The sequence below is a fragment of the Camarhynchus parvulus genome, chromosome 3 (assembly GCF_901933205.1).
Source record: "Camarhynchus parvulus chromosome 3, STF_HiC, whole genome shotgun sequence".
Lineage (NCBI taxonomy): Eukaryota > Metazoa > Chordata > Aves > Passeriformes > Thraupidae > Camarhynchus > Camarhynchus parvulus.
Window position 1 is genome coordinate 25,137,062 of NC_044573.1, and position 19,331 is coordinate 25,156,392.

General features: G+C 36.0%; 1 protein-coding gene across 1 annotated transcript; it reads left to right on the plus strand.

The window, feature by feature from the left end:
* Positions 1-681: 681 nt before the first annotated feature.
* DYNC2LI1 (dynein cytoplasmic 2 light intermediate chain 1) lies at positions 682-18,095 on the plus strand. The gene is made up of 13 exons (XM_030946473.1): positions 682-753; positions 1,561-1,684; positions 2,085-2,119; positions 2,500-2,569; positions 2,650-2,738; positions 4,795-4,981; positions 7,420-7,488; positions 8,838-8,915; positions 10,408-10,484; positions 10,835-10,905; positions 11,339-11,436; positions 12,611-12,703; positions 17,550-18,095. The coding sequence occupies exons 1-13, from the start codon at positions 740-742 to the stop codon at positions 17,613-17,615; spliced, it is 1,071 nt and encodes a 356-aa protein (XP_030802333.1). The 5' UTR covers positions 682-739; the 3' UTR covers positions 17,616-18,095.
* The last annotated feature ends 1,236 nt before the right edge of the window (positions 18,096-19,331 follow it).

The window sequence follows — 19,331 nt, forward strand, 5'->3', positions numbered from 1 at the left end:
AGCCTGGCTTCTGCTTTCTGCCCATTGCCTCTTGTCCTTTTGCTCAGCAGCACTGACAGAGCCTGGCTTCTGCTTTCTGCCCATTGCCTCTCGTCCTTTTGCTCAGCAGCACTGACAGCCTGGCTCATCCTCTGACCCCTCCCTGCACACACTGACAGACATCGGTGATGTTCCCTCTCAGTCCCGTCTCCTCGAGGCTGAACAGGCCCAGCTCCCTCAGCCTTTCCTCCTAAGAGAGATGCTCCAGTCCCTCGCCCACCCTCGTTGCCCTCCGCTGGACAATAAAATAATTACACAATAATTTTTGTAAAACAACTACACTTACAGTGTGTTACACAGCAGTTCATAGGGAGCGGGAACTACTGAGGCCTCGTTTCACTCCCCCCGCCGGTAACAAAGCTCACTATGGACCATGAGTTTATCAGGAGCCGAGGTCAAATAAAACTCCCGGAGGTGTTGTTTACTTATCCCTGGCTTCCTGCACAGCTGCAGTATTTTGTCCCCTCACAAGAGCGGGTATAGTTGAGATCCTCCGAGCGCCCTCGCACTGGCACGGTGCTCGGGAAACCCGAACACACCGGCAGCCGCGGGTCCCACGACGAGGACACCGGGCGAGACCCGGCCGGGGCCGCCACACGGCCCCTCCCTGTGAGGGCCTCCCCCCGCGGAACTACAGCTCCCGGCGTGCCCCGCGCCGTTCCCATGGCCACAGGCAGCCGGGCCCGCGGCCCGCGCAGCGATGCCCAAGGCCAGGTACCGGGAGCCGTGCCCGGGCCGGAGACCATGGATCGCTCCTGCTGCGCTGTGGGACGGGGCCGGCGGCCGGGGAGGACAGCCTGGAAGCGGGAGGGAGGGAAGGAGTGCTAAAACGGGCCTTTCAGGCCTCTAGCCCTAAAGCGAGCGGGGCCGAGGGCAGGCGGGGCACGCTTGGCCCTTGTCCGGTTGCTTCTGTGAGGGACCCCACAAAACCGGGGTCTGCAGGGGACCGCGGGCGGCCCTGAGCACGGGGGACAGCAGCTCTCCGGCACACCTAGCGCAGGTCTGGAGCTTTCCCGAGCCCTCCGAGCCCTGCCCGGCCCCAGAGGCTGGAAAGCCTGGCACGCCACGCAGCCTCCGAAAGGTGTCTGGGTACCGCAGTGGGCTGCCCGGGGAAGGGCTCCAGTGACCGTCCCTGGAGGTGCGCCAAGGAAAGCCTGGACGTGACACCACTAGACGTGACGGTCTGGTGGTGTTTGGTCATAGGGTGGACTGGATGATCTCAGGGGTCTTTTCCGACCTGATTGATTTTGTGGTTCTGTGATTAAATATACTCCAAAAAAGCCTCCCGCTGTACAGCTGGTACGTGCTAAGTACGTGCCGCAAGTGGCTGCTGGGGTTATTGAGGAATGTCACCTCAGCTGGTCTGGTTAGAAGTATTTCGACAAGCAGAGAGCCGGTGATGTGAAATTATAATAATCATGTACACCACAATAACCTTAATTTAGATATTTTCAGGAATTAGGGCCTAAGGTGTGTGTTTTCTCTAATTATTCTCTTCTTCCTTTGTTTTCTTCCAATCAGTGATACTTTATGGGATCTTGCTATAGCTGAAGTGGAGAAGAGAGAAAATCCTGATGATGATGATGATGTCAAGCCAGGGGAAGTTTGGGAAAAATCAATATTATTTATGGGAAACAAAAATGGGGTAATCTAAATACTGTACAATTCTACACTTTTCAAACATAATTTGTGTCAGGGAAAGCATCTCATATTTTCAGATGTTAAGGTTCACTTAATTTTAAAGACATAATATCTTATGGTCTCATTCTACAGCGGTCTAATTGATCACTAATGTCTGTTTTAAGTACATTGTTCTTATTACTATATTTGTCATGTCTATTAGTTTATACTTATAATAATGGTAGAGTAACTTGATTCTGATTGAAATTTGGACTTGAGTTTCCACTGTAAGGCTGCAAGCAGTTACATGCATTTGCAGTTTTCTGGTACTTTATTACTGGAATGTTAAATGAACTTGACTTAGTGATACAACTTCATGCTTTAAAGACAGTACAGTAGAGTTCCTCTTTGTTTTTAATTACCAGGGAAAGACCACTATCATACTGAGATGCCTTGAGAGGTATGTGTTAAATATTTTAAAGCAGTTTTCAGCTGTAGATTAAAAACCAGTCATATTGTGTGATAATTCATAATGCATGTATGAAGATGTGTTCTGTGACTGGTTGATCACTGAGGAATGAACTTATTTCCCTTCATTATAACCTCTCAGGTGATACTTTCAGTCCTTCTCCAGTGTTAGCTGAAATTACTCATTTCTTTGGGCTGGTGCTGCTGCTTCTCCTGTCCTCAGTACCTGACACCTCCTGTCTAAAAGTGTCTTCTATGTACTGCTGTCTCTAAGCCAAATTCTGAACTGACTGATAAACACAATTTAGGAGCTATAGAATTAACTTCCTTTCTTTAGAAGATCTTGACAAAATTCAGTTACTTTTCCTTTAGGGAAGAGTCTCCAAAGCCAACGTTAGCCTTGGAATATACTTTTGGAAGAAGAGCAAGGAGACATAATACAGTGAGTATAAAGTATAATTTACCATATCTTTATACATATATACACACACCTAAAAATAACATAAAGAAACTCTTTTGCAGCCTAAAGATGTAGCTCATTTTTGGGAATTAGGTGGTGGAACCTCATTAGTGGAACTCATTCGAATACCAATCACTGTCCACAACATAAGGTAAGTGTAAATATTACAATTCCAGAGTTATTTGAGCTTTCCTTCAAACATTAGTAATGTCTAGACTTTTTTTTTTTTTTGTGAAAACCTCTTTCAAAGTGTAAGATAGAACATTTATGGGGTTTTGCTAAGAATCACTGTAATACCACGATGTTTTGCTTTGGTCTTCCTTTTCATGCTTCTCTCCTAAATAAGTTCTAAGTAATCTCAACAAAACATGGAGGAAGTAGCTTGGTCTTAAGTAGATAGAACAAGAAATACAGAAAAAAGATAAGACATAATATCTTTATGCTCAGTGAAGAGCAAAAAAACAGTTTGGAGACATGAAAAATAAAATCTTAATTCCTACTTCCATGTGCACACATAGATGCTCATTCTGTGACTGATATTTTAGGGTGAAAAACAAGGCCAAAAACTGTGACAAAAAATATCTCTGGATTTTTGGGAATTTCCCAGCAGAGAGATGATGTTTCCAGGAGGAACCAGAGCAATTGAAATTATTTGAAAACAAAAGGAAACAGAATTTTTGATCAAATTAAGAGAATGTACTTTAAAAAATTCCATTAAATTAATAGATAGCATAAGAAGAAATGCATGAAAAATTGCATGAGGAAGTGACAAGGTGATAGGGGGTGCTTTTTATGTTTTTTTATTAAGGAAAATGAGAGTTGAAAGGGGAGAAAAGGGTAAAAAGATAAGTTTTGTATTATGATGTATTGCTTTATTTCATTGGTATTGAGCTTTAACTTCTGTGGGGAAGAAAAAGGAGGGATATCATTTTTATCAGGTATATTTGCTTCTGTTTTGACTACTGAGATAATGCCATTATTTGCTGAGAGACTATGACAGGGAGAATATGGCATGTGAAGCTCTTTGTCTCTAGAAGAGTTTGGGAGAGAAAAAATTAAGTCTAATTTTTCAGCCCCTGGCTAAATTAAATTAATTGAACTCTACTTCCATCAGTCTTTTCTTCCTTTTTTACTGATAAGGGAGATTTCTGATTTGGAGAATCTTAAGATTGTTTGCTGGGATAGCAATGTTCTGTAAGAACAATTAACTTCTGTTCACAAGGCAATATTTTAACATGCCAGTAAAAATTCTACTATTTCAACAAATACAAGTGCATTTTGCTGGTTTTCTCATCATTGTACTCAAGCAATTTGCTTATTTAAAAGTTCCATAAATTATATCTAGTTTCATCAAGAGACTTTTCACCAGATTTTTCTTCCCCACAGCATTTTAAAATGAAATTGAACGCTCAGTTTGCTTTGTAGCTTTTGTAATACCACTCTGGTCTGGAATCCCCTTTTTCAAGTCAGGCTAGAATGGGATAGAATGATGGCATCCGTTCAGATTACTGCATTTGCAGTGATCTTTACAGGTGCACTTAAATGCAGCTGGTGTTTTGGGAGGCAGGGTTTTTTTCCAAGAGGACTTCAGATATAAAAGCTTTCTCATCAACAATCCACCTTTAGAAGTCTGGTAGTAGCTAAGGATGTCATGAGTACTATTTTGTCTTTCAGAAGACTTTTCTCAGGCATCCATTCAAGGTTCCAACAAACTGTCACAGTCCATGACACAGAATATTGTCCTTAACCAGGTTTTCTTCATTTCATACTAGAAAAGAATAATGAAAGTAGGGAACTTTCCCAGGTATACAGGGAATACAGGTAATAGTTAGGAAAGATCCTAGCCATTGGCTAACATTGCTTGGTCTGGGGTTGGAGACTTAGGAGATGGCAGGGGTACATAACAGCAGAAATCTTGAGTCATACAGGAGAGAACTACAGGGCTGATTTGCATATTTTACTGTTTGAAGACAGCCCCCAAAAACAATGCCTTACTGAAAGTTTTCAAAATAGTAACTCTGAACAAGAGACAAGGGAAAGGTTTCTTCAGAGTGCAGAATATCCCTAAAAGCCATCTTGCTTTGCTATCACATTTAATTCAGTCTCAGAAGGTAGATGTTCACATTTGCAGTACAGGTGTGGTTTTGTATGAAAACGCTGACTGCCTCATGTGCTAAATATGTGACCAAATAATGCCTATTTCATAGGTCATTTGCTGTAGTTCTGGTGTTGGATCTCTCCAAACCTAATGAACTCTGGACTACTATGGAGAGCCTTCTGCAGGTCACCAGGAACCATGTGAACAAAATTTTAACCAAACTAGAAAAGACAAACCCTGAAGTAGCTGCTGAAATTAAACAGAGAATGTGGAACAATCTGCAGAGGGATCACCCTGTAAGTTACTTCTAATATTTTCTCCAGATGTCACAGGCCTTTATACAGTTAAAGATAATGCTTTAGAAAATCATAAACAACTCTTTTAGATTTTTATGCATGACTGAAAATCCATTTGATGTAGATGAACCTGTTCACTGGAAAATTATAGCAATTTAATAAAAATTCAATAAGAGCAGAAACAAGGAAAGAAGGTTTCTTATATCTTTTTGTTAGATATCTAATGTGATTGTTATGGCATGTTACACCAATCAAAAGAAATAGTTTTAGAGTAGCAGTTTGCTTTTTTTCCCCCTCATCTTTTAAAAATGAAGATGAAAACTAGAATGTACAAAAGTCATCTAGCAAGAGACTAGCTGAAGGTACAAATTTAAGCAAAGAATATAGTTATAACAGCCATCAACATGACTATATACTTTGCATTTATTTAAATGTCTATCACAAACTCAATGCCTTTTGATAATCTGACAACTAATTAAATTATAAAGTTTCAGAAATGTTAACATCATTCCTTTAAACATAATTGCTAACTAAATCTTTGGAAAAGCTAAACTAGATTATGCGCAATAGAAAGGAAAAGTCATTGTGCATTAAACCTCTGCAAATGTTGTGTGTATATAATGCATAAATAACTATTCAACAATTCAAAGACCTGGCATGTAAATCTAGTTACTGTAACTTCTATAAAATGCTTCAACACAGCAAGTGCTTGTAGAGCTCAGAAATTTAAAAGTAACTCAAAAGATATGAGAAAGCAAGATATGCAGCACTCCATAGAGTTAGCGTATGCAGTTTGATATTGGGATTACTTTGGTTTTTACTTTTAGAGAAGGTAATTTACAAAAAGATAACACCTACATGCACAAATAAATGGCAATAAATTATGACCACAATCTAGTTTCATATAGGGCTTTACATATCAGAAAATTGCAAGATTATTGCAATAAAGAAAAATAATAATGCTATTATTTGTTAAGAAAACTTGTTATTCTTGCATTGTAGGAAGCACAATTATATCTTCTGAACTAAAATTTCTGTTTATCTTCCATTATCAAAAACATCAATAATGCAAATAAAATATTATATTACTGTTTGGTTCTCTTCTTACTTTCATCATTGTTCAAAGAAAAATTGTGTCAGTTTATTAGAAGAAAATACTGTCTTTTATAGTCAAATTAAATTATAGTTTATGGAGATCTTTATGTGCCTTTTAATGGCTAAACATATTTTTATTATAAAAAGGAATCAATTAAATACTTATATCTTTAAGGATTAAGATATATTCATCGGCCTGGCTAAAGAATTATTTGCTATGATGATAAAACATATCAATTGCAGACCCTGTTTAAAAAGGCTGAATGCATCTAAACTACTCCACAGTCAAAAATAAATTCCACAGTCAAAACATGAATAGGGTTCAACGTACTAGTTTTAAGGTTTCTGCTGTTGTTGCAAATTTTTCCTCTTAGTTATGAAATGAAAACTTTTTTTTTTCAGTTTTATGTTCTATATACTCTTTTTAAGTTGTGGTAGTTTTGCTTAAAGCTTTTTCTCTGACAGTGTATGAGTGAAGTCATTATTTCTCCTCTCCAAGCAGAGGATTTTCAGTATGTACAGCTTCTGTCAACATTCTGTCATTTAACCTGTCTGTGAGATACCTGGGGTTAGGAGGGAGCACTTGGACCAGACTCTGCTACAACTCATCTTTCTTGCACTGCTGCAGCCAAAGCAGCTTGAATAAATAATTGCTTGAACACACAAGGGGATTGTCTCATTTCTTACGGACTAGAGCAAACCCTTCCAGATCACTTGAGAATTCTTGTAATTCACTTATTTAAATTTTTATCCCACATTAGCTATTTAGCACATAAGTCTGCATTCTCAGACCTGTTTTCCTCCATTGATACTGATTCACATTTTCAAGATTGTTGGATGATGTTTCCTCTTTGCGCTGATATCAAACATTTGAAATTCACATTAAATATTGTTTAAGTGTTTGGAAAACAGGATGTGGGCAGGACAAATGTGTGACACAAGCAAATAATTCAATTTATTTTTCTTGAGATTTTGTCTGCATTCATTTACATTTTAGCCAAAGAATGTCATTGTATCAAAAATCCAGTTCTACTAATCCAGTGAATACATGAGGTTTTTCCTCTCTTCCTTTCCCATCTAATAATGTAATATAGAGTGTAAAAGCCCTTTAATTCCAGTAAGTGTTCTAACTGCTCAGAGGGATTACTTCCTGACCATTTAGGAAGAAAATGGGAAGATGGTAGAATATAATATGGATATTGCAATAAAGTTGATTCCTCTACCTTAAGGTGTGGAAAACCTTGTCTTCTGAGAATTTATTTTAACCTCTTTCAGTTGCTTTAAGAGTTGCAATCTTCTACAGTTTGTTTACGGCGCTTAACTGTCCTATACCTTTTTAACAGGACAGTGCATTAGTTGACCCTTTTCCAATACCCTTGGTGATAATTGGAAGCAAATATGATATTTTTCATGTAAGTAATACTTAAGTACCTTTTTAATAATTAAATTATTCCCACTAAATAGTCTGTATACTAAAATTTTACTAATATAATACTAATCTTTTGAACTAAAGTGTGGAAAGCCAGTCTTCTACCACTAAAAAAAAAAAAAAAAATAAAATCTTTCCATCCAACAACATTAAGGAAGGGCTACTGTCATTCCTTCACTAAACACTCCCAAACTGATGATTTTTGAGATGTAGATAGAAAATGCTTCCCTTTTTGGTCTGCAGCAACATGTGTCTCAACAAGAAAACACCATGTGGGTCATTTCCTTTTATAATGAGAGAAATCCAGCTCCACGTGTCCCTTGTGACAGCAGCTGTAAGTTTATGGCAGTGCAAGAGGGGTGTATCTCAAGTCAGCTGATCAGATTTTTTTTTGTAGTTCTGGCAGCTTCAGTCTGGAACTTCTTTTAAAGTACTTCCTAAGTTTCTAAAGACAAGTGAGGAATTGCATCTTTTATGGAGGGGAGGAAAGAAGTGTCATAGTACTGCTGGATTGTCTCCCAGGCCATAAAAATCCCTAACAAATGCATACTCACTGCACTTGATCATGAGAAACCGGGACAGTATATTTGATTTTTAGCAGTTGTGCTGGCAGCCTGTGCTTCTCTGGATGGCTACACAGTGCATTTGATACCTGGCTGACTCTCTGAGTTACTGACTTCTTTATTAATAAGGGACTTGCCTTCTTTCATAGCAAAGCTTTATGCTGAGCCATGACCCCCTTAAATGGCTCTCATGTAATAAGGACAAAATGCCAGCCTGATTCCTTTGGGGGTGTATGGATTGACTCCTGCAGGCATCACTGGGACCAAATTTTCATCCATTTTATCCAGGGAATGCCATCTGTATGATCTTAAATGAAACAGACATGGATGAAAGGGTATTTTGATGCACTTTTCAAATCTTGCGGGTATTAGAATTTAGACAGCCTATACCCAAAGATTTACTTAAATATTTTCACAAAAAGAAAAAAAATCTTCTAGTAGGCAACATTTCTACTGATAAAAATTTAAAATAATATCAAACAAATAAATTGAAACTTAAATGTGCATTCTCAATTTAAAAACTTTTCCTGGACTAACATATTGCCTGAATTAGGCTTCATCTGTAAAAAAGAAACAAAGAGAAATTGTGACATTTCTTTTTAGAGTAGGCTGTTACTGATTCTGTCTTAAGATATAATTATGCTGACAGCTGAAAGCCTTATATATTGTAGCTTAAGTGCACTGCAGTTTATATAAAAAAAAGAAAAGTTTTAACTGTCGTATTTTGGGGTTTTTTCTTACATCTGTGTTCCACTATCAACTTTTTCAGGAGTTTGACTCTGAAATGAGAAAAATTATAAGCAAGACACTTCGATTTGTTTCACATTATTATGGAGCCTCATTAGTGGTATGTATTTTCACTTTCTATTTAAGAATAGAGAAGATGAACAATATTTCTGTTACAAAACAATAATTTTTAAAATCATACTATAAAACTCCTAGAGAAAATGGGATTTCATTGGTTTTACAGTAGCTTTCTTCATGAGGCTATCTGTTGAAAAGTCACTGTACTGGCAGGGGATGGATGGACGTGCCTTGTGAGCAAACAAACTACACAATTCCCAGTATCACAAGCACTGAATGAAAATAGCTACCTGTTAGCCACCTTAGTTCCTGCACTGAGTTTACTGCATCTTGGGCAATTCTTTTTTTGGTACAAGAAAGGAGAATGGGCAAAAGTGATTGTCTTAGATTGAATTAGAGAACTGAGCCTTTTGGTAGAAGCATGAACTTACATCAAGTGACCGAGCTTTCGTAAATTTAAAATCATTGGCTCATTTTCACAGTAGTTTACGTATACCAGATTACTACATTTAGGGTGTTGAAGAAGGACAAGAGCTTCCTTAAAAAGTGGGTAGAAAGATGCCTACATGAGGAAAATTATTTATTTTAGTTTGTCAGATCATTCTCTGAGTAAAGAGAGAAACATGCATGCTGAGATTCACAGTCCAAAAACACTGCATCTTTGCATCTTGGGCTTACTGTGCATCAGAAGATGGGTCTAATTGTATCAACCATCATGTATGTAATAAATAATATTAAATAGTAGCTTAGTGATTATCAAAACAACTTATGTTTACTTTGAATACTTATAATCCCAGCATGTCCTTTTGCATCCATGTAAAGCTTTTTTCACTCTGACACATGAATTTGTCTTTTGTTAACTGAGAGTACAACTGTCTTGGTTGGGTTTTTTTTAGTATTTAAGCATTATTGTAATTAAAAAATAGAATATAAATCTCTTTGTCTGCTTAATCCTGATTGTCATTGAAATGAGAGGGAGAAACCTAATTTCTCACAGCACAGATCTGACTTCTTTCTCAAAGACATGAATCTGTTAGGATACAAAAGCCCTGAGACAAGAAGAAGCATGTAGTTTGAGAATATATTCTGAAAATTGCTTTCATATAAATCTGTACCATTCTGCCAGTTTTAAGCTGTTTTTATGACGATTAAATAGTTATTAATTAAATTTCTAAATATTTATTGTGTTTTCGATAATATTTAATGCAATTTATAATCTTAACTCATTAGTCTTGGGGAAAAGACTTGTGTCTCATAATGTGCATATTTCAAAAGTTTTGAATCAGTATTTTAAAAACTAATCTTTAATCTTTATTTTTTCTACTTTTTAATGTTTTGTGATATTCAGTAACAAATACATTCATGTTTTTGAAAGGGAATGTGAGATTTTTATTCTAGTCAGTTCAGTGAACATATACCAAATTTATTGGGGTCAGGTATTAATTAGAAAGGCTCTATCCTCTTTGTAGATGGGAAAATACAATATACCTATGATGGAAGTTCCTAATGTATATTTTGTTTTCTGATTCATTTAGTTTACCAGTAAATCTGAGGCTCTCCTACTGAAAGCCCGTGCTTTTATTAATCACTTGGCATTTGGCTACGATAAAAGGTAACGTTATTGTTCAACTATTAAATGTCTTGCTCAGAACATAAAATTAGTTAATAAAAATATTTTAATCATAGAAAAATTTTTTTAAAATATTATCTCTGAAAGATTTTGTTCATGGACTTGGACTTCTGTGACTAAGCTGCCTATCTGTGCTAAGAACAGTGATAACTCCTTAGTTTTGATCCTCAAACCGATGAATGAAAAATGTGGTTAACACTGGAATTGAGCACTATTTTATTTACATGATTTATATGCAAACCCCAGTAAGACTCTAGTCTTGGCTAGAATAGTGTTGGTTTTTTGTTGATTGCTAAATGCTCGCTTGATACATTTTCTTTTTTTCTGTTTAGCAAGTCTGTATCAGTGGATCCCAGCAAACCACTCTTTATACCAGCAGGCCTGGATTCCATGAGCCAAATAGGTTAGAACATTTCCTGTTCATTGTTTGTTGCTTGATTCTTTTGAAAACAAGAAAAAAATTTTAAGCAAATTGATAAATTACAGCACATCAGTATCAGTTTTAACAGAGTACTAAACGTAATAGCTTATAGATTTTAAAATCATGATTCAGTATATTACTGAGAATTATTTGTGCAGGTTTGTTAGGTAGTTTAATAAAGTCTCTGGACTATGTAAAATAGTAAAGTACCAATAAGCTTAGATCTGAAAGAAAATAAAATATATAGAACCTCTCAGCCCATTTCATGGTAGGAGATCAATGGTTTTTTCAAACTTGTTGCAGCTTGTCAGTGTAGAAGGTAAAATACTAAATTAGATGGTTCATTATGCAAAATTATTCTGTGATTTATGTTGTTATGACAACACACTTGTCTTATGTGTGCTGTGATCCTCAGGACCACCACCTGCCTCTGACAGTGATCTTGGAAAGATGCGTGCCAACACGCCTTTGGAACTATGGAAAAAAGTATTTGAGAAAACATTTCCTCCCAAGGTAGGGATGTATATGCCATGCATACTGCTGCTTTTCTCACAGAATAGCAGCAATATCCCTGCTCCTTTTTGTCGTTCAAGTCCACTGACTGGAATTTCAGTCTCACTTAGCAATTCTCTTTAATACATTTTTATAAGATAAAGGCTTGTATGTAGTAGTGCTTCTACATCTTCAGTCACCTTTCCACATTTAGAAATCATGAAAGATGCTGTTCTCAGTATAAAATGCCCCAACATGATAAAGACTAAACTTCTTAGAAACTATAGAGAAGTGTTAATTTTCATGTTATTTTTCCTCATAGCCTTTAAAAACACAATAAACAAATGTTTCCTCCTGCACCCACCCCTCCAAGTACCCCCTGAACTCCCCCTGAAACAGCTGGAGAAATGAATACAGTTCTCATTTGGCAAGCTCAATGGCTGTTCATCAGTGTTATCAGTCTAATTAAAGATTTAAACATTTGCCAAATAGATTCACAATCTCCTGTTTTGGTCCACAGCAGGCTTTAAACTTTGAAGCTATTTTTATGCTTTGTAACACTCTTTTTCCATTGCCTCACCTAGGAAGTAGAATTCTGCTTTATTTTATTCCATCACTGGTATTATTGCCTTCTTGCTACTTTCCATTTGATATGATTAAGGAGAAGTGTGCAGGACAACATCTAAAAAACCCCTCCTCATTTGATAGTTTTCCTTACTATTAGTGTATTTGCTTCTTTGGAATTCAAGTTATAGTTTACTCAAGGCTAAGAAATGAAAATGCAGGTATTTGGCAAAGATAGCAATCAGTTTCTTGGCTATTGAAGTAATGCTTCTGATAACAGGACTGAATTCTAATAATGAGTATTAAATGGTTTATCAAGGGCAACCTCAACTGTGCCCTAAAGTCATAGACCAGAAAGGATATTTTCATTTTGATGCTCAAGAATAATAACCAACCACCACATAAGAATATTTTCTACCCTTTAGAATCTAGCTGCACTCTATTTTTTCTTCATTTTACTGATAGTTTTTTTTTTAACTAACCTGTGTCCTGTAGCACAGAATTGTTCCATAAATGCAAGCTTTTAATATATTGGTATTAAAAGCAAATACTTTAATTTCTGTAGTGTGGCTTTTTCTTATTAAAAGAAGATAAATTTTATAATTTGGGGTTTTGTCTTTTCTCCTTTTAGAGTTGCTCTGATTTACAAGATACCAAGGACCCTGCACAGGATAGTCAATATGCTGAGTATGAAGTTGATGTCATGAGAGCTCAGAAAAACCAGGTGTGTGGTAATTCTTTAAATGCTGTTCACAGTCAGGTATTCCAGAACCATCAGCACTGCTGAACTAATAGTATATACTCATACCTCCCCTTTTTGCCCTTAAATAATTTCAGCTTTAGATTTCAGCTTAGGAGTTGGTTGTGAGGTTTTTTCCCCATTGTTAAGATACTAAGCCAGTAGACCATTGTTAGATCTCAAAGTTTTGGCTCTGAGTTTCTTTAGAAATTAAGAATTCAAATTTCCCTCAGACTGTACTCTAAAATTAACTCACTAAAATAAACTTTGAAGCTTTCTTGACAGTCATTTCCTTATTTCTTCACTCTGTACTCTCATTTGAGTGTTGACTAACAAAGTGTACGAAGCAATATCAAGGTATGTGGTGAGGACTCTTCTGTCTTTCTCCTTCAAAACTTATTTCAACTGGAAAGATGATAACATTTCTAACTTGAATTTGCAGGATATGGACATTGTATCTTAAATAGAGTGAATGGAATTGTTCCACAGACTGATGACATGTGGCTTAACCCCTGAATTACAGGAAAGACCTTTAATGGGGAAAGGGTCTTCTATTTTTTCTTAAAAAGTTTGAAGTGTTTCTGCCTTTCTCTAGATTAGTGGGGAATTAATTTTATAGAAAAATTCTGTGGCAAACTAGGTGAAGGTTAAATGATTGCTTTATAGCTAACAGTATATAACATTAGCTGAGTAGCAGTACTGCATAGAAGAGTTTTCATGTTCATAGGTATGGGTATGTTCATAGGTATGGGTCTGTTAAAATCAAACCAAGATTATCCAAAGAATAAAGCAATTTCAAAAATCCCCAGCAGGCTTTGAACCTGCACATTACCTGCAATATCCTGTTAATGTAGGTATCAGTTCTGAATTTCTGTCACATCAAGAGCAGTCTTAGAAATCATGAAAATTTGTAAAGCACACTGTGTTTGGAATTTATAGTAAAAACATACTCAGTATCACCACATATCTCAAAATAACTATATGGTGTACTAGGTTTCTTATTTCTATATAATAATGTGTTGCAAAAGAAGATACTGGTATGTATTGATTAAATCATACAGGAAATTATTAATTTTCTGTTTTTAAACAAAAGAGACAGGCTTTTAGAATCTTAATCTGTTCAAGGGCATTGCAAACCATTATAGCTTCTTTTTGTTGTACTACTACAAGTGATTTGAGCATTAAAGAGAAAATTACTTTTGTTATCTGCTGTTATTTCCTAAGTTTTTATAACGAAGTTTAATTTTTACAAGATTATTTGCACATTATTAAAATGTTTTATACTAAGAATTTGAATTGCAGCAAGCTAGAAATATATATCTAAAAGAAAAGAACTTTCTAGTTTCAGTGTTTCTTGAAGTGTCCTTCAGTTTTCCAGTTCAATGGAAAGCAGCACAAAAATCGTATTTTTAAGTAACTTTTTGAATTCCTCATGTGTCTGACATTCTTTACAGAGTCTCATGGTACCTACTGCATAGGAGGACCAGTATTTTAAGATGGTCAATATGCAAGGTGTTACTAATGAAATCATTGGACCTAATGCAGAATTAAAAGTATCATGTGATGACAGTGAATGTTTTCATGTTACCATTTTTCTAGGTTACTTTCGGTTAATTAATGTTACTTTGGACTACAGATGACAGCCCGTTTGCTTATTTATCTCAAAGATAAGCTTCAAAAGGAAAAGATGCACAAAACCAGCAAGGGAAGCAAAACACAGCCCCTGTCACTGCATCTGATAGAAGAGCCAGCAATAGCTGACTGACTCAGTCCTCATCAGGACTGTTCGATAATACCATAATAGATTTAGAGATAACTGTGGCAATAATACAAAGTTTAAATAAATCATTTCCAACTTTGTAATTCTGATTGAAGGATTTGTCTGCATTCTAGCAGAGTAAAAGATTGAATTCTAATTCTTGAGTATAAAATAAGAAAACAGTTTAAAAAAAAAAATCAAGCAAGTCCCTGGCTGACTCCAAGGTACTGTTAGCCAGAATTTATCTGACATACTGTTTGGCTGTAGAAGTTTAGAGTCCAGCTCATCAGCATTCTGACATAACTGTTTTCTTTTAGACCAGATTATTTTGCCTCCTTAATATTTTCAGAGTTAACTATGAGATGTACCATCTTTGTACTTTCTCATGTACTTTCTTAACATTTTTGCTCTGGAAAGCTCTCTGAGGCTGTCTTTTCCTCACTGTGCCTTCCTTCAAGATGGAGCACATCTCTCTTTCTCAACTATGTCTCTTCAGAATTCTTTTCCTAGTTCCTGCCCCATAGACATACATAGCACAGGTTTATATTAAATCGTGCTGTTGGAATTGTTTGCTGATTTTCATTCCCTGTAGTTAAGCTCTGAGAGAGAATACAACACCAGGACCCTTTTGAAATTTATATCTCTAATGTAATTCTTAACTTTTTCTTCAGGAATTTTCTTCAGGAATTACTGGAATTTTGTGGTTGTTGCAGGGCTTTCAAGATTTAAAAAAATAATTCTGCATAGTTATTAGGCCTTAAATGTCTAGGTTTTGGTCAATTCTTCATACATAAACCACACAGCAAACTTGTCACCCTCTATCCTTTCCCTGTTAGCTTTTTGGCTTTTGGTGCTTTCAGGTCACCTAAATTTGGTTTTTGGTACTCACATAACCTGAATAAGAGTGAGATCTTTTAAAATAATATTTCTGATTAGAGCTACATACACCTGCATCAGTGAGCATCTATGGGGAGCATGAAAGTCTTGTTCCTTAGTTTCTTCTGAATGTTTGTGGCAGGGAGAGCCTGGCACATGGGAATGTCTGTTCTCTTTCCTTTAGAAATGCTTTCTGACACAGATGTAAGTACTCTAAGGTGTCTTTTTGAAGATTTTTCTTTGTTTCCTGATATGCCTTCACTGCTAATGCTCAAAATAGGTGCTTGGACCTTTTGATCTGGACATTTGACTGCAGGTTCATTCATTGATGCAACAGATAAAGCTCAACCTTGAGTTCAATGACCTGGAGAGCCTTCTACTCATGTGCTTCAGAAATGATGCAGTGCCAAAGTGCACAATGACTGGTCCTTGTTACACAGAGCTATTACTTCAAGGGTTGTTGCCAGTTCTAGCTGAAGCCTCATGCCATGAAGTAAGGTCAAAAAAAGTAGATGCCTGGTGCCATTTGGTGTCAGCTAACAAGTCATGGAAGCAGATCTTAATGAACAGACATGTAACTGTTAAGACTTTAAAAAGTCATAAACTCTACAAGATTCTATATCTCACAAAGAAGAATAGTTGAATTTCCCCTAAAATTGCAGAAACCTAATCAATTCACAACCAAATGTCACCTCCACGTCAGATCTGCAGCTGACATGGGGACTGTGCTGGCCAACAAACTGAGAGCCATATTCTTTCAGCATAGTTTGCTGACATGATCATATTGCTGAACTTCAGGAGACTATTTCAGTCTCATTCCACAAAACAGAAGATTTTATACTGTGCCATGAGCCCTTGGTCAGACAAATAGAACAGGCCCCTACCTTAACCTGCATAACAGAGCAGTACCACCTTTCATTTTCTCCACAGGAGGACATGTGCTAGTCTTCGTAAGAGAGGAAGTTATTTAGCATATTTACTTAGCTGCCAAGAACAAGCTTTCTTGTTTTCACATGAAAGCATGTCCAAATGGGTAAAAGAGATTTCATTTTTAAACCAAATTAAAGAGCATTATTAGAGCACGTTACTAAATTTTCTACTAAAATTTTTGTCCTTAAGACTTTTAATTAGTGTTTCAGTACTTGGTTGCTTTCACCATGTTCCAGATTGAGGGCACTTCCAGTAAGAAACGGCATGAAAAGGAAAGTTGAAGCCATATCAGTCACTCAGAACAGAGGAAATGCAACAATTAAGGCTTTTCCTCCAATCTTAATTTTTCCTTCTTGTTTGTAGACATTGTAGTATTGTCTTTAATTACATGATCATGCACTATTTTGCTGATGTCTCAATTCAATTGTTCAGTATTTCTTTTCATCATCCTTATTCTTTATGTACCTTATTTTTCAACCTGCCATTCAGATACTTCAATGAACACAAAAGTATTAATTTTTTTTTTTCTCTGAGAGTGTGTGGTAATGTTATCTTATCTGAGTGCCTCACAAACATCAGTTAAGTCTTTCTTCCCAATCCCTTTATGAGATTAGGTGTGATCTTCCCCATTTGACAGATGAAGAATTTACAGAAACACAGAAGTACAGAAGCATTAAGGTTTAAAAAAAAAAATTTAAGCCCACTTTATGCCAATGTTGAGATATCTGTGATAAGTTGCTAGCACTAATTATGTTTAAAGCATTCAGATCACATTGAAAGCACATTTAAATTGCAATTATTTTTTCTTTGTGTATCTGATCTCTGCCCCCTACACTTGCACCCACAAAACAAGCATAGCATAATGCTAGCATGAAGATTTTTTGCTGAAAAAATCTTTAGAAATTACTCCTGACAGTACACACCCCTACATAAAATTCAGCAGAGGAAACTGTTGTTTGTAGTTGTGCCAGAAACTCCTATTATAGTCTTCAGTGCTCCCAGTTGACTGAGATGAGGTCATTTGTCTACCTTGCTAGTACTCTACTGATCTAAAGTACAGCAAAATGTAGCTCTGTACATGACAGCAATTGTGGCAAAATTCATAGCAGTTTTAGGATAATTTTGTTAAATACAGAAATACACTACACCTTCTCTGCAGTGAAAAGTGTTTGTACATACATACATTTGCTAAATAAATACATGAAGTTTCTGGAGACTTTTAGTAATGAGAAAATTAGCTTAATATGTATTTATGTTTCTTTTTAGGAACTTGAACAATACAAAAGAAATGCCTCTAAATCCTGGAAAGAAATGGATTTTGACTCCGATTGATGAACTACTACTCTGTCTTCAGTTTAACACAATTTACAAAATTATTTTTATAATTTTTACATTACATTAGCAATTTCATCTGTTGCAGTTGAAAATATATAATATCAAACTATGAAGTTGGTATTTTTGAGCATTCCTGTTATTTTTATGAAAGGAGCTGTTTATTCACTCAGTCCAAATTCATTTATCTTGGCACTGGCAAAGAGTTTTAAAAAGTGGGGAGAAAGGAATTCTAGATTGCTTTCAGATGGGCTTGTATATGAAGATTGGCATTAGTCAGTTCAACCTAATTTATAACACATTATTTGATTTACTTTTGAATATTTCTACTCTAATCATATATTTAAATATAAACTAGTTTTCACACCCAGAATATGAAATTGTGTAGTGTGCTAGGTATCTTTTTGTAGTTCAAAACTAAAGCTTAAGAAATACTTGCATAATTGATATATTTGAATAAATAAAAAACCCCTAAAACTGGCAGAATAAAGTGGAGTTAAAACCTTCTTTGACCTGAATTCAGAAGTGTGCATTCTCTCTGTCACAGAATCATATAGTTTAATACAGGACTTACTTCCTGCAATGTATAATGTCACACAGAGTTGACAAGATGGATGTTTCTGTCATATATTCAAATGCTAGGAAGTCAGTTAATTAATTTGACAGATACTTGGTTAGTGCTGAAAGTATTATTGATTCACATTCAGCCTTCAGCAGGAATGGGGTTTTTGTCCATGCACACCTCACTAGTGTGAGATGCGCTGAGTGTTCTGAGAATACACAAGACAATCCAGATTAAAGCCAAAGGTGTCTCCTGAGAGCTCAGACTTGTCAGAGAGTGAATGTCTGAACAGTCACTTGGCAAACCAGATCAACCCTACATGCTCATAAAAATGGGACAGACAGACTAATCTGGTATCTTTCCAGCTATTTAAAGCTATTTATTGTTTTTAACATTTTCATTCAACAGATATTTTTCTGATAGAAACATTTGTATCTCAGAATATTTTACATAAAGATAGTAGAAAAATACACTTAAGTGGAAACACTGTATTACCTTGAGGATTGGATTTAAAATTCCTTGTTATGAACTGCCTCATCTCAAAACTACAATATAAAACTAGCTATATAATTACAGAATTTTAAGATACAAATATAATTACCTCCTTGGAGAAATCTATCTCTCTGCAAAAACTAATTTCTTCACAGAACATAAGATAAAAATTAGGAATTCTGTGTCTGTTATGTTTTCAATTTTGAAAGGCCCATGAGAAAAAGTTCCAAAGATGAAAATGGCATTGCTTCTGACAAACAACTTTTATACTTTTTCCCTAGTTAAATTGACATTTTTATTAAATAAAACCAAAACATTATTAAACAAACATATTTTTTCCTTGTAATTCATAAACTGCTTCCAAAACAAGATTAGAACTTGACAGTGAAAAGAAAGAATTGATATAAATAACCTGGCTTCACTGATTTAGTATCATTTACAAGGCAAAACCAACTTGGGTAACTTTGATACTGCTTCAAGATCCTGTACTCATCAGTTGCATAGTGTGTATAAGATTAAAGTGGAGTGAGTTCTTGATTCTGTCTTTACACATATTTGGTTTCTTTCCTTTCTACAGATCCTCAAACTGTATCAAAAGAAGGCATAAGACTGAAAATAGAATCCTAAAAATGAGATATGGGAGCAGCTGGACCCCTCTACTT

Excerpts from the sequence above, each read along its gene's own strand:
- DYNC2LI1 (XM_030946473.1), top strand. Across the intron at positions 4,982-7,419 it reads ATCTGCAGAGGGATCACCCT|GACAGTGCATTAGTTGACCC; the intron begins GTAAGTTACTTC and ends CCTTTTTAACAG. Across the intron at positions 7,489-8,837 it reads GCAAATATGATATTTTTCAT|GAGTTTGACTCTGAAATGAG; the intron begins GTAAGTAATACT and ends CAACTTTTTCAG.